The sequence below is a fragment of the Odocoileus virginianus genome, chromosome 32, assembly GCF_023699985.2.
Source record: "Odocoileus virginianus isolate 20LAN1187 ecotype Illinois chromosome 32, Ovbor_1.2, whole genome shotgun sequence".
Taxonomy (NCBI): Eukaryota; Metazoa; Chordata; class Mammalia; order Artiodactyla; family Cervidae; genus Odocoileus; species Odocoileus virginianus.
Genome location: NC_069705.1, coordinates 41,446,254 through 41,461,666, shown reverse-complemented (window position 1 = coordinate 41,461,666; position 15,413 = coordinate 41,446,254). Strand labels below are relative to the sequence as shown.

The window sequence follows — 15,413 nt, the reverse complement described above, 5'->3', positions numbered from 1 at the left end:
AGGAAAGATAAACCCATTTGAAGGCAGAGTTTCAAAGAACAGCAAGGAGAGATAAGAAAGCCTTGTTCAATGATCAATGCAAAGAAATAGAGGAAAACAATAGAATGGGAAAGACTAGAGATCTCTTCAAGAAAACTGGAGATACCAAGAAAACATTTCATGCCAAGATGGGTTCAGTACAGAAATGGTATGGATCTAACAGAAGCAGAAGATATTAAGAAGAGGTGGCAAGAATACACAGAAGAACTATACAAGAAAGATCTTTATGACCCAGATAATCACCATGGTGATCACTCACCTACAGCCAGATATCCTGGAATGCGAAGTCAAGTGGGCCTTAGGAAGCATCACGATGAACAAGGCTAGCGGAGGTGATGGAACTCCATTTGAGCTATTTCAAATCCTGAAAGATGATGCTGTCAAAGTGCTGCACTCAATATGCCAGCAAATTTGGAAAATTCAGCAGTGGCCACAGGACTGCAAAAGGTCAGTTTTCATTCCAATCCCAAAGAAAGGCAATGCCAAAGAATGCTCAAACTCCCGCACAATTGCACTCATCTCACACGCTAGTAAAGTAATGCTCAAAATTCTCCAAGCCAGGCTTTAGCAATACGTGAACCGTGAACTTCCAGATGTTCAAGCTGGTTTTAGAAAAGGAACCAGAGATCAAATTGCCAACTTCCACTGGATCATCGAAAAAGCAGGAGAGTTCCAGAAAAACATCTATTTCTGCTTTACTGACTATGCCAAAGCCTTTGACTGTGTGGATCACAATAAACTGTGGAAAATTCTGAAAGAGATGGGAATACCAGACGACCTGACCTGCCTCTTGAGAAACCTGTATGCAGGTCAGGAAGCAACAGTTAGAACTGGATATGGAACAACAGACTGGTTGCAAATAGGAAAAGGAGTATGTCAAGGCTTGTCACCCAGCTTATTTCACTTATACGCAGAGTACATCATGAGAAATGCTGGGCTGGATAAGGCAGAGGCTGGAATCAAGATTTACAGGAGAAATATCAATAACGTCAGATATGCAGATGATACCACCCTTATGGCAGAAAGTGTATGCAGAAGAAGTAAAGAGCTTCTTGATGGAAGTGAAAGAGGAGAGGGAAAAAGTTGGCTTAAAGCTCAACATTCAGAAAACTAAGATCATGGCATCCAGTCCTATCACTTTATGGCAAATAGATGGGGAAACAGTGGAAACAGTGGCTGACTTTATTTTGGGGGGCTCCAAAATCACTGCAGATGGTGACTGCAGCCATGAAATTAAAAGACGCTTACTCCTTGGAAGGAAAGTTATTACCAACCTAGACAGCATATTAAAAAGCAGAGATGTTACTTTGCCAATAAAGGTCCATCTAGTTAAGTCTATGATTTTCCCAGTAGTCATGAATAGATGTGAGAGTTGGAGTATAAAGAAAGCTGAGTGCCAACGAATTGATGCTTTTGAACCGTGGTGTTGGAGAAGACTCTTGAAAGTCCCTTGGACTGCAAGGATATCCAACCAGTTCATCCTAAAGTAAAACAGTCCTAAGTGTTCATTGGAAGGACTGATGTTGAAGCTGAAACTCCAATACTTTGACCACCTGATGTGAAGTGACTCATTTGTAAAGACCCTGATGTTGGGAAAGATTGAAGGTGGGAGGAGAAGGGAAAGACAGAGGATGAGATGGTTGGATGGCATCACTGACTCAATGGACATGAGTTTGAGTAAACTCTGGGAGTTGGTGATGAACAGGGAGGCCTGGTGTGCTGTAGTCCATGGGGTCACAAAGAGTCGGACACGACTGAGAGACTGAACTGAACTGACAGAGGTCAGACACAAAAGGTCACCTATTATGCAATTCCACTCACAAAATGTCCAGAATACACAAATCTGAAGAGACAGAAAGTAGGGAGGTCTCTTCTATACATCTGTGACTCCATTCCTGCTCTGCAAATAGGTTCATCAATACCATTTTTCTAAATTCCATATATGTGTGTTAATATATGATACTTGTTTTTCTCTTCCTGACTTTCTTCACTCTATATAACAGGCTGTGTTTATTCACCACAATAGAACTGACTAAAATTCATTTTTTTGTATGGCTGAGTAATATTCCATTATACTTATGTACCACAACTTTATCCCTTCATCTGTAGATGGGTATCTAAGTTGCTTCCATATCCTGGCTGTTGTAAATCATGCTGCAATGAACAATGGGGTACATGTGTCCTTTAGAACTATGGCTTTTGGGGGAAGGAGAGAGTGGGACAAACGGAGCATGTAGCATTAGCATTATATACACTATCATGTATAAAAAAGATAGCTGGTGAGAAGTTACTGTACAACACAGGGAGCCCAGCCTGGGACGGGTGGAGGGGAAGGAGGCTCATGAGGGAGGTGAAAGTGAAAAGTGAAAGTGAAAGTCGCTCAGTCGTGTCCGACTCTTTGTGACCCCATGGACTATACAGCCCATGGAATTCTCCAGCCCACTGAGGGGGGGATGTATGTATAATTATGGCTGATTCTCACAGTTGTACAGCAAAAAATCAACTCAACATTGTAAAGCAATTTTCCTCCAATTATAAAATATTTAAAGAAACAAAAATGTAGGGACGCACGAATGGGGATAACTGTAATGGATATGGGTTTCTTTTGGGGTGATAAGAATGTTCTGGAGTTAGTGGTATGCTTACATAGCATAGTGAGTATACTAAAAATCACTGAATTGTACATTTTGAAATGGTTATGGTAAACTTCAGATTAAATGAATTTTATCTTTAAAAAAATACACTGCTGCTGTACACTGCATGGAGTTTTCAGGAAGGCAAATTAAGTTAGGCTCATTTGCATCTGTGAAAAAAATGAAAACTCCCAGAAGTGCCTCCTCTACTCATTGCCTGAGGCCGTGAGGAAGGGTGGAGGATCCTACCCATCAGACTCTGCCTTCAACCCCCAATCCAAGGATCCTCGCGGCCAGAGGGCACTCTGCAAGGGGAGGAAAGTTCAGGGTGTGCAGAAACGGAGGGACCAGATGCCCCCCCAGGACCTGATGAGACCATCCTAGCCACACCGCATCCTTCTCACCACTCCCCCGCCCCCTTCTCACCCAAGTTTAGACTATGGCAGGTGACCAGTGTACCCTGCACGGGGTACACAGAGGCCATGACTCAGATAGCAAGCACCACTCGCAGGGTCTGCAGTCTGAGAAGCACACAGGTGGACAGACACTAAGAACACGGCTGAATCCCACCTGCAGCGCCCTCACATCTCTCCCGGCCTTGGTGCCGCGCTGGCCATGCAACCTCTCCCAGGATCCTAGTGTCCACCCTGTCCTAGCCTCCAATGGCACCACACAGCTGCTGGCACCAGCCATCACAGCGTGGCTCACATGGGCCTTCACACGGAACAACTGCCCGCTGAAACGATGTGATCCAACTTGGAGCTTCTGAGGAAAGACACTGCCCAGATTACTACTAATGAAAGTGTGTGTCTGTGTCCTCAGTCGTGTCCGACTCTTTGTGACCCCGTGGACTGCAGCCCACCAGGCTCCTCTGTCCAGGGCTTTCTCCAGGCAAGAATATTGGAGTGGGTTGCCATGTCCTCCTCGAGGGAATCTTCCCAACCCAGAGACTGAACCTGCATCTCCTGCATTGGCAGATGGGTTCTTTATCACTGAGCCACCTGGGAAGCTCATTAGTGAATAATCACATCAGGTTAGAAGAGGAAAGAAAACTCAAATAAACCCTAAATACAAATTAAAGAAAAAAAAAAAAGACTAAGAACATCAGCTCAGTTACATTTGGACAGATAACCAGGAATGCAGAGGGACGCCCACTCCGGCTGCACAGCACATCTCCCCAGGGCGCCTGCCTTTCTAAGCTACGTTGTATTCACACAAAACCAAGCATGTGTCTTGCAGGTGGAACAGGTGTCAGGGTAGTTTTCTGGGTGGCACCACAGGAGGGCCTTGTTCACTCTCTCCCAATTCTCCCGGGGGCTGGCTGTCCGAGATGGAGGTGTTACAAGACTGGTTCCTGAGGCCTGCTGCCTTGGCATGTGGATGGCCGTCTTCTCCCACACCTTCATATGGTCGTCTTGCTGTAGGTGTCTGGGTCCTGATCTCTTCCTATCTCACCAGTTGCCCTAGATTAGCACCCACCCTAAAGGTCTCATTTCACTCCATCTCCTCTTTGAAGGCTCCATCTCCAAACATGGTCAACATCCTGAGGTTCTGGGGTCAGGACATCAACACATAAATTGTAGAGGGTACAGTTCAGCCCAGGACAGGACCATCTTTGAAAGGGAAAAGCACAGTAAACAGCAGCCACTATTCCTGAGTGTGACTCCAGGGCTGAGAGGCTGAGCGTCCCTCCTATACCTCTGGCTCTCCGACAGAAGAGCAGCTGGAACACTGTAGGCAGTGGTCCTGGGGCAGCAGGGCCCAGTCACTGCACCCAGGAACAGCATGGAGTTGAACCCAACACCAGTGATGAACCTGACCCTGTCCCCAGCTGGGGGCAATTCTTCCCTCACAAGTGAAGTAACCATCCCCGAAAAGTCTGAGCAGAATGACCCCGCTGCCCCCGTGGTGGTGCCACAGTGGCCTGAGGCCAGCATTCGCTCTCCAGGGAAACAGTGCTCACCTGTCTCAGGAGGGTCGCTCTGGTCCTTCACTCTCTCAGGAGGCACTTTCTCAGGTGGGTTTCTGGAGGCCGGAGTCACAGGGGCCCTCTTTTCTTGGCCGTGGGAAACCTCAGGATAAAGTTTCTTCAGTACTTTTCCAACAAACACTACAGAGGCAAAAGAAAGAAAAGTATTACTGATTGAATTTTATTTAAATTGCAAATGAATTTTATATAAAACAAGACATATCATGACATCACCATCTCAGGGCTAAGTGACTGCCCTTCCACAGGACACAATGGGGGGGGGTGCCTACAAGACCCCCAGCACTGTCCCCATGAGGGTCAGCCCCAGCACTGTCCATCACAGCACTCCTACTTCTGACCCAATCACAGGACCCCCAGCACTGTAGGCATCAGGGGACCCCAGAAGTGTCCACATCACAGAAGCCCCATAGCACTGTCCATCAGAGGCCCCTTGCCCTAGGTACCCCCACAGGTGTGAGCACAGGTGGGGAGGGTGAGGCTGGGAACTGGGGGGGCACGTGGGCTCACAGTTCTGTTCTTCCTCCACCTCATCGCTGGATGAATTTATGCACAGACAAGACTATGAGCTGTTTTCAGACTCTGGTTTGTGGTCCTGAGCCGCAAAGCAGCACTGGAGAAGCTGAATCCACGCCAGTTCATAGCAGACAGGCTGGGCAGCCCAGGGGCCCCATCTGGGGCCCTCACAGGGACAGCATAGTTGGCACAGCGCCCACAAGGATGCAGATTCTTCACTTGGCTTATCTCAGGGCACTCTCTGCTCTGACTAGAGGGGAAGTGCTGCCACAGTGAATAAACATTTCTGTCCTGATTTAAGTGTGAACAACAAGCAGGGACAATCTCAAAAGAGCAGCCAAGAAAGATGAGGGGAAAGGTTAATCCAGTGAATCTGTTTTGAAGTGAAGGGAAGCGAAAGTTGCTCAGTCGTGGTAGACTCTTTGTGACTCCACGGACTATAGCCCACCAGGCTCTTCAGTCCAAGGAATTCTCCAGGCAAGAATACTGGAGTAGGTAGCCATTCCTTTTCCAGGGGATCTGGATCAAATCCAAGTCTCCTGCATTGCAGGCGGATTCTTTACTGTCTGAGCCACCAGGTAAATCTGTTTTAACCTCATTAAATTTAGAAACAAATCAACAGAGAGAGAGAGAACTGCTCTAGTGACCAAGCACCATGGGGCAGAAACCAAGAGCAGGACTCTGGAGACAGGCTCGAGGTATTCAGACGACAAAGTGGGGGACAGACATTAGGGCCACTGAGGAGGCGGTGATATGAGAGGGGAAGTGAAAGGGGAAGTGTGACGGGGCTGTTGAGCGGCCTGTGGGTCATGGAGGGCAGGCTCCTGTCCCACAGAGGGGGCACAAGCCTAATGGCACAGACCGCTCCTCCTTTCATCCTGTGCACAGATGGCCCTTGCTGCAGAAATAAGCCCCTCCAATTGGTGCTAGTTGGAAAACACACAATTTGGGTCTAAAAACACAACAGGCCTCCTGAGAAAGCTACTCAAGCCCAGGTGGTGCTCGGCCAGGTGCCTGGGGGGAGCACAGGGTCTTGGTGTTACCTGCCTGCCCACCCCCGGGAGCCCTGGCAGGAGGAAGCCAGTCCTGGCGGTGATGCCCTCATTTCCCTGGCCAGCGGAGGCCCTGCCTCCCAGCTCTGCCAGGTTCGGCAGCACAGGCCTGCAAGCATGTTCCCCAGACCACCGCAGACAGCCAGGGCAGCACTTGGGTCACAGGGAGGCAGCCTGTTCCATTAGACCAGCACTCCAAGACCTGTCCAAAGGGCAGGTTCCAAGTTTCCAATAGAAACTGAATGGTCACGTGCATTTCCTTAAACAGCAGAGGGGAAAAGCTTCTACTCCAGAAAACTGGGTGCAATTTCTGGGGAACCAAAAGCAGTTGACAAAACCCTAACCAGTCACCCTGCTCTAAAATGAACTTGGGGATGCTTGAAGCCTGAGAGCCACCTGGGCTGGCAGCAGCTGATGTCGGCATCCCGCTGCGGTCACGGCTGAGCTCCACACACACGTGTGTGTGAACACATAACCACACTACAGGAAAACCAGATGGGTCATCACCAAGCAGCATGCGCATCCACTGCAGAGTGACCCCACAGCCTGAAGGAGTCAAAATACACAGCAATCCCAGGGAGAAACTGGCATGGTCACCAGGAAACACTGAGATGAACCAGTCACCTGACAATTTTGCTTCCACTGGTGCCCTGACACAGTGGTGAGGGCGCGGCACATAGCAGGCCAGCCATGGACGGAGACACAGGCTGTGTGGCTGCGGCACTGTCCCTGAATTCAGCGTGTCACCTGCACACAATGTATCTATGGCCTAACTGGTGGCCTGTCTGCAAAGTGGGTCTCGAGGCCCTCTGGTCTCCACTCACTGCCTTTCGGTGTCACTGCATGACCCTGGTGTGTGGTCTCCAGTCCTGCAGGAGGTTCAGGATATGTGGTCCTTCCTCAGGGACAAGACTTAACCCAGAGCCCAGGCTGAGAGCTCCAGGGCTAAGGTCCCGGGGCTAGGCTCTGGGTCTCTGACTTGGATGGGGTCTGGGGGCTGCAGGCTTGCCTCACACCTGGCTCTGGAAGCTGATAAATATACATGTCTCATATGGGCTTCACAGGTGACTCAGAGGCAAAGAACCTACTTGCCAAAGCAGGAGACAAGGGTTCAATCGTTTGGTTAGGAAGATCCCCTGGAGGAAGAAATGGCACCCTGCTCCGATTTCCCCTGCCTGGGAAATCCCATAGACAGAGGAGCCTGGTGGGCTACAGTCCATGGGGTTGCAAACAGTCAGACATGACTTAGCGACAGAACAACAACACATGTCTAATACTTTCAGTTGCCACAATTTAAAGCACAGTCTTTTAAAAAATAATATGATTTTAATTTTCCAAAATCAACTTTAAAAGAGCCATGTGTAACAAACAAAACTAAAGTAATACTTTCTACCAGCTAATACTGCTGGAGGATTCCTCAGTGAATTTCACCTCTTAGTTCTCACTCTGTGTTCTTTCACACACAGAGAATAAGACCACTCAATGCATAAACACTGTCCTCTAAAGAAAACAAGCTGTCAGCGAGGACCTGTCCCTACCCCCACTCCCCCATCAGCTCATCTGCTTTTCAAACGGAGGATGGGGTCGCTCCAGTGCAGTCAGAGAAGAAGCTCATAGCTTACTTAAATAGAAATCACTAGCTATTAATATTTTACACCAAAAGAAATGTACAGCCACTGGACTCTAACTTCTTGGAGCCTCTAGGGCTATGAAGGAGATTGGGTGCATGTGAACTGCCTACCAGTTTACTACAGATAGGGACTTCTGGCCACAGCTATGTAGGGATTCTAAGTCAAAAGCAGAACAGAAATGAAAGGTTACTTTTTTCAGGGTCCTGGCAAGCAGTAAAGCATCATTTTTAAAAAGCATCTGTCACCTTTGGTCTGTTGCAACGCGCCTTGTGACTGTGTGTATGGGTGTGTGTGTGTGTTGACTGCTGCAAATGTAGCCCTAAAAATCAATTTAGAGGTTAAACGTCTCTTTTCTGCTTAATTTCCACCGTGCTCAAAAACAAACAAAAGAGAGCTGGATGCTCAGGTTCAGGAAGGCAGCTCTGTGTCACCACAGGGACCCAGGGACCTGCCTGCTGCTCCCTTCCTCACACCATGTCCTCCTGCTGTGCCCCTACCCCACTCCCAGCAGCAGGAGCAGGTTCTAACTTGAAACTCTGGTGTCTGTCAAAAAGTAATCAGTAGAACATAAAAAAACAGAAGAACGGACATGGATGCCCGCAGGAGATGAGTACAATCACCACGCAGACAGGCGCCTGGAGCTGGGACACAAGAGACACAGCAAAAGGTCACCGTGGAGAAAACCATCTCGTCTGAAGTTAATACGATGGAATACCAAACAGAGAGAGCAAGTCTCTGTGTCACAGGGGAATCAAGCCATTTTGATATGATTTTCAGAGAGGACTGTCATCCACACTTGCTGTTTCAGGCTAAAGACATAAGACAAAGAAAAATAAATCTTCAGTCAAGTGTTCTTTGGAAATTAGATACCTAAGAAGAACTGTGAATACATGTACCTCAAAAGGAAATAGGTGGCTTGATTGCTGGTGGTAAACTATTCAATTCTAACCTCTTCTTTCACACAGCTACATGTTCAGAATCTAACAGTTGGGGGTAAAAAAAGGCAGGGGTTTGTTCCACATTTAACAGAGGTGTTAGTGACAGTATTTCAAGTTATTAGGCCTCCTTCACGGTGGTCTTAGGAAGGAGGGTCTAACAGGCCTCTGTCTGAGGGACTTGGTTCCCAACACACCTCCCAGAGGAGAAAGCCTCCTCATCAGGGGATCTGGGTGAATATATTTTCTATTAGAAAAGGCTCTCATGAAAACAAAAACAATGGAAATAGAACTTTTTCTTCCATAATGTTCCACTCTGAAAAAAAGCAAAGAAAAATGAAAACTATGCGTTTAAAAAAAAAAACCCTCTTGAACTTTGAGGTCAGTAAGTCACCCCATTAACATAAAAAATATTTTCCTTTTCCTTAAAAACGTTCACTTTGGTGGCAAAGTAACACACATTTCCCTCAACATTTATGTTCACATCTACGTTCATACTTTATTTAACATGGGTGTAAAACTACACATTTCTTTTTACTACATTTATACTGGAGAGCTTTCTGGTAATGGAAATGATATTGATTCATTTCTAATTCTCTTGCCATATCATCCCTATGAACCACCGTCTCTCAGAAAAGCACAATTCTCAGAGGACAAAAAAGCATGTGTAGAGCTAATCTGGAGACATGAGGAAAAAAACTAGCCAAAAAACTGTATTTTCAAGGGTGAATGTAAATGGAAAGCAGTAAAACTGATGGGGCCACCTATTTATAGAAATTACACAAAAATAAAGAAGACCCTAAGTATTAACAAATAACTTTAAAAATGTGACATCTAGATATTTCATTATGAAAGAAAGCTACCAGAACAAACAGGTTTATGACATACCTTTTAAAAGTGATTATCTAAAACTAGAACACTTTCTAACACCATACACAAAAATAAACTCAAAATAGATTAAAAATCTAAATGTAAGACCAGAAACTATAAAACTCCTAGAGGAGAACATAGGCAAAACACTCTCCGACATAAATCACAGCAGGATCCTCTATGACCCACATTCCAGAATACTGGAAATAAAAGCAAAAATAAACAAATGGGACCTAATGAAACTTAAAAGCTTTTGCACAACAAAGGCAACTATAAGCAAGGTGAAAAGACAGCCTTCAGATTGGGAGAAAATAATAGCAAATGAAGCAACAGACAAAGGATTAATCTCAAAAATATACAAGCAACTCCTCCAGCTCAATTCCAGAAAAATAAATGACCCAATAAAAAGATGGGCCAAAGAACTAAACAGACATTTCTCCAAAGAAGACATACAGATGGCTAACAAACACATAAAAAGATGCTCAACATCACTCATTATCAGAGAAATGCAAATCAAAACCTCAATGAGGTACCATTACACACCAGTCAGAATGGCTGCTATCCAAAAGTCTACAAGCAATAAATGCTGGAAAGGGTGTGGAGAAAAGGGAACCCTCTTACACTGTTGGTGGGAATGCAAACTAGTACAGCCGCTATGGAGAACAGTGTGGAGATACCTTAAAAAACTGGAAATAGAACTGCCATATGACCCAGCAATCCCACTCCTGGGCACACACACCGAGGAAACCAGATCTGAAAGAGACACGTGCACCCCAATGTTCATCGCAGCACTGTTTATAATAGCCAGGACATAGAAGCAACCTAGAGGCCCATCAGCAGACGAATGGATAAGGAAGCTGTGGTACATATACACTATGGAATATTACTCAGCCATTAAAAGGAATACATTTGAATCAGTTCTAATGAGATGGATGAAACTGGAGCCCATTATACAGAGTGAAGTAAGCCAGAAAGATAAAGACCAATACAGTATACTAACACATATATATGGAATTTAAAAAGATGGTAACGATAACCCTATATGCAAAACAGAAAAAGAGACACAGATGTACAGAACAGACTTTTTAGACTCTGTGGGAGAAGGCAAGGGTGGGATGTTCAGAGAGAACAGCACTGAAACAAGTATACTATCAAGGGTGAAACAGATCACCAGCCCAAGTTGGATGCATGAGACAAGTGCTCAGGGCTGGTGCACTGGGAAGACCCAGAGGGATGGGATGGAGAGGGAGGCGGGAGGGAGGATCGGGATGGGGAACACATGTAAATCCATGGCTGATTCATGTCAATGTATGGCAAAAATCACTACAATTTAATAAATAAATAAATAAATAAAAAATAAAAGTGATTATCTAGAACTTAAAATGAGGGTTGTCAGGCTTTTTAAAATCATATATAAATGAAAAACTACTTCTGAAAATAAGATCAGTAATGGAATTTCATTGAAACTTTCCCAGTGGCCAGTTTGATGACAGCCTCCCAACTATAGCCTGGCTTGGTAGAGAAAATCTTCCAAAACAAACACACACCAAGAAAATCATAAAGAAAAGGAAGAGTTCCCCAACCTCAGTAAACAGGGACTCAGATGATTCCCTTTTCTACCTGTTATCTGTATAGCTTAAGAGACACTTTAAATTTCCTTAAGTTTATAAAGTATTTCTTGGAATCTGAAACAGTATTTTCAATTTCCTATTTTCAGTAAAGAGTATGTTTACCTGCCAACCTGTCTATAGCTTTTTCCACCATGATATTCAATATGGGTTTTTTTGTCCTGTAATACGAAAAGGCTGCCTAGGAATAAAAGAGTACATTAATAATAGTATTGCATCAATTCACAAGAAAGAGAAGGTCAATATATATGCAAATTCAATGAATGATAGTTTCTTAATGAGTTTCATCACAGAATTATAAATGGAAAAACAATTAGCTAAGATTAAGCAAGAGTTGCCAAGCTTTCTGAAATATTAATTAAGAGGAAACTAGTTCTCAAAATAAGACTATAAAAAGTATTCAAATGGAACATAACTGGAATCCCAGGCCATGACCAATCTGAGGTGGCCTCCCCATCTAAGAACTAGACATACACTAAACACTCAGTTTCTCACAAAACTTTAACACTTAAAAATATTTCAAACTCTGTCCAAAATTTTTCCTCACAGTATTTTTTTAGCAGCAATTACTATGCCATTAGCCATTCTAAAACATTTTAAGCGGATGTAAGGCTGTGATCATTTTGTGCAGAGAAGACACTGCTTTTGTTTTGTCACCACAGACATGATGCAAGGGATCTGGCAGGGCAGGCTGAGGGGACACTTGAAGGCAACTCAGAAAGCTGCCTCATCCCAGTTGGAAGATAGGGGAGAACCCGTTCCTTCTACTCAGTACTGTTACTGAGGTGCAGTGTTCTCCTACAGAGGAAGCAGACTGGGAATGCTATCTACTATTCTCCATATTCTGTGTTACAGAGAAATTAGTTTCCTTATTTTATGCAAATATTAACTATAGTTGCCACTGGGCTTTTCCTTTCAAAGGGCAAAAACACAACATATGTTTTTTGGTTTTTTTTTAAAACAACATCTGTTTTAACGGAGAGAAGGAAAGAACATAATCATGGCCTGAACTAATCCAAGTAAAATGAGAAACATATCCAAAACCTTCACCTTTTCTTGAAACCACACAACTCCTAGAAGAAAACACAGAGAGAACCTTCTTTGACAACAGGAGTCTTAGTGAAGATTTTTTTTTTCTTTTGACACCAAAAGCAAAGACAACAACAGTAAAAACAAACAAAAGAAACTAAAAAGCTTCTGCAAAACAAAACCACCAACAAATGAAAAGGCAACCTACTGAAGAGGAGAAAATATTTGCACACTGTAAATCTGGAAGGGGCTAATATCTAAAATATATAAAGAACCATATAATTCAGTAGCAAAAAGTCCCCAAATAATCTAAGTAAAAAGTGGGCAGAGAAACTGAGCAGACATTTCTCCAAAGAAGACACACAGGTGGTCAACAGGTACACAGAAAAGATGCTCAAGATCACTAATCATCAGGGAAATTGAAATCAAAACACAGTGAGATATCACCTCACATCTGTCAGAATGGCCATCATCAAAGAAGACAGGAAATAACAAATGTTGGTGAGGATGTGAAGGAAAGGAAACCCTTGTGCACTGCTTGTGGGAATGAAAATTGGTGCAGCCACTATGGAAAAGAGTCTGAAGGATCCTCACAAAATTAAAAATTAAACTATGATACGATCTGCAATTCCACTTTTGGATATGGGTATTTATCCGAACAAAATGAAAACACTAACTTGAAAATTCAGACACATGTACCTCAGTGTTCACTGAAGCATTATTCACAATAGCCAAGATATGATAACAACCTAAGTGTCCATGGATGGATGGATGAATAAGATGTGGAATACTATTCGGCCCTAAAGAAGGAAAGTGCCATTGCCAATAACAGAGATGGCATTATGCTAAGTGGAATAAGTCAAAGAAAGACAAATACTGTAAGATCTCACTATTTGTTGAATCTTTAAAAAAAAAAAAAAGGAGCTCACAGATGCAGAGAACAGACTGATGGTCACCAGAGGTCCAGAGGTGATTGAGGGATGGGACAAATTGGTAAAGATGGTCAAAGGGTACAAGCTTCCAGTCATAAGTAAATAAGTCCTGGGATATAGTTGTACAGCATGGTGATTACTGCTAACACTGCAATGTGGCATATTTGCTAAGACAGAAAGTAGGTCCTAAAAGTACTTATCACAAGGGATTTTGTAACTATATGAGGTGATGGATGTTAGCTTACTGGGTGATGGCTTTGTAATATATAGCCCGTCATGTCACTACGCTGTACACCTAAAACCCATAGGTGTATTGATCATATCTGACCCATGTGTATTGATCATATCTGAATAAAACTGAGGAAAACATAATCTTCCCTTTGTTTTCATTTTAATGTTGATGATTATAGGGTAATGAGAAGTTTGCTGGGCTTTCCACGAGGTGTCTGAAGTTCCCTGTATCTCTGGCATTCATTCTAAATCATGTGCCAGGTTAGCCAATTAAATGTATCCATTCTGCCTTTGAGTGTTGGCTGCTCTGTCCTGACTCTTTGGGACCTCAAGGACTGTAGCCCATCAAGGTCCTCTGTCCACGGAATTCTCTAGACAAGAATACTGGAGTGGGTTGCCATTCCCTTCTCCAGAGAATCTTCCTGACATAGATATCAAACCGCCGTCTCCTGCATTGCAGGTGGATTCTTTACAGTCTGAGCCACTAGGGAAGTACCATTCTGCCTTTGGTGCTGGTCAAAAATACTGCCATCACTTAATAAACACTAGTTATGTCCCCAGAAATTCAGGGTCCCTGCACTTAAATGGTTTGAGAGTCTGAATGTGGGGTTTGGGCAGGTCTTCACACCCGGCCCCCATAGTCCCATGTCCCAGACTCCTACAGCTCCCATCCCTCACAGTCCCGTATCCTCACAGTTCGCGTCCCCGCAGTCCCGAGGCCTCAGACTCCGAGTTCCTCACAGTCCCGGGTGCCCAGAGCCCCCGTCCCCAAAGCCCCGGATCCTCAGAGCCTCGGTCCTCACAGTCCCCGTCCCTCACAGACCCCCTCCCCGCCCCTCAAAGCTTTGTGTCCCTCACAGCTCCCATCCCCACAGTCCCGGGTCCCGGCCCCCACAGCAACCCCCAGAGCCCGAGTCCTCACGGCCATTGTCCCTCAAAGCTTCAGGTCCCTCACAGCCCCCATCCTTCACAGTCCTGGGTCCCCGCAGACCCTGTCCTCACAGCTCCCTCGTCTCTCACAGTACCCGCCCCCACAGCCTCGGGTCCCCACATCCCCGAGGCCTCAGATTCCCCACTCCCCACAGCCCCGGGTCCCCTTTCTCCAAAGCCACCGGTCCCCCGACATCCCCGGTCCCCGCCTACCGTGCCTTCGCAGCGCGGCCATGCCAGCCGCACAACCCCGGGGACCCCAGCCCAGGCCGGAGCAACTCCGCTGCACTTCCGGCCTCCGCCTTTGTAGGCCCGCCTACCACAGAGGCTTGTCCAATCAGAATCAGGAGCCTCTGCCGCTGGACGCCAATCAGTCGCGCACCGGCTGCGGATTGGCTCTTACGCGCTCCGGGGCACGGCCCGCCGGCGTTAGTACTCCGAGCTTGCGCGGAGGGAAGGGCGTGAACCCCGGAAAGCCGACCGGGAGCGCGGGGGAATCTGCGGGAGGGGATGAGGCGTTAGGGGCTCATCAGAAGAGCGTCACTGGAAGGGGGTGGGTACTTCAGCTGGAGGGGAGTCAGGGACTGGGTCATTGGGAGGAGGTCAGCGAGGGGCGGGATTGTGCTCCTAGGTGACCGCCCACAGTCACTCTGGGTCCCAGCGCTGCACAGGGATGCGGGCAGTAGGATGGGTCCGCTGAGCGCCCACTGGGCCAGGGCCCTGAGGTGCGAAAGAAACTGGGACTAAAAGCAGAAAGGAAACCGGGAAGAAGGGAACCCGGGGGCCGCCCACTGACCCCGGACCCTTGTGGCGCTGATCCCTTCTGCCCACTGTTAAGATTTCTGCTTTGTGCTCCCGTCCAACCGTCTCACCTACTCCGGGACCTTGGTTTATAGTTTACTCCTCTTCCTTGAGTCCGTTTCTTGGAGAACATATTTCCTGAGAGCCTGTCTGTGCGGAGCCCTGCTGTGGAAGCTGGGGTTCCTCCCTAAGAGCAGGG

The 15,413-nt window shown here is 46.0% G+C and overlaps 1 protein-coding gene across 2 annotated transcripts in view; it reads right to left on the bottom strand.

The window, feature by feature from the left end:
• ERICH1 (glutamate rich 1) overlaps nucleotides 1–14,743 on the bottom strand; it is a 39,571-nt gene extending 24,828 nt beyond the window's left edge. For both annotated transcript variants that reach the window (XR_011485214.1, XM_070460168.1), the window contains exons 1-2: nucleotides 14,627–14,743; nucleotides 4,636–4,782 (exon numbers count right to left, since the gene is read on the bottom strand). Coding sequence is in view for 1 of the 2 variants with exons in the window: in XM_070460168.1 (XP_070316269.1) it covers nucleotides 4,636–4,782; nucleotides 14,627–14,648 (169 nt within the window). In the remaining variant the exon portion in view is untranslated. The remainder of the gene's footprint in view (nucleotides 1–4,635; nucleotides 4,783–14,626) is intronic.
• Between the last annotated feature and the right edge of the window lie 670 nt (nucleotides 14,744–15,413).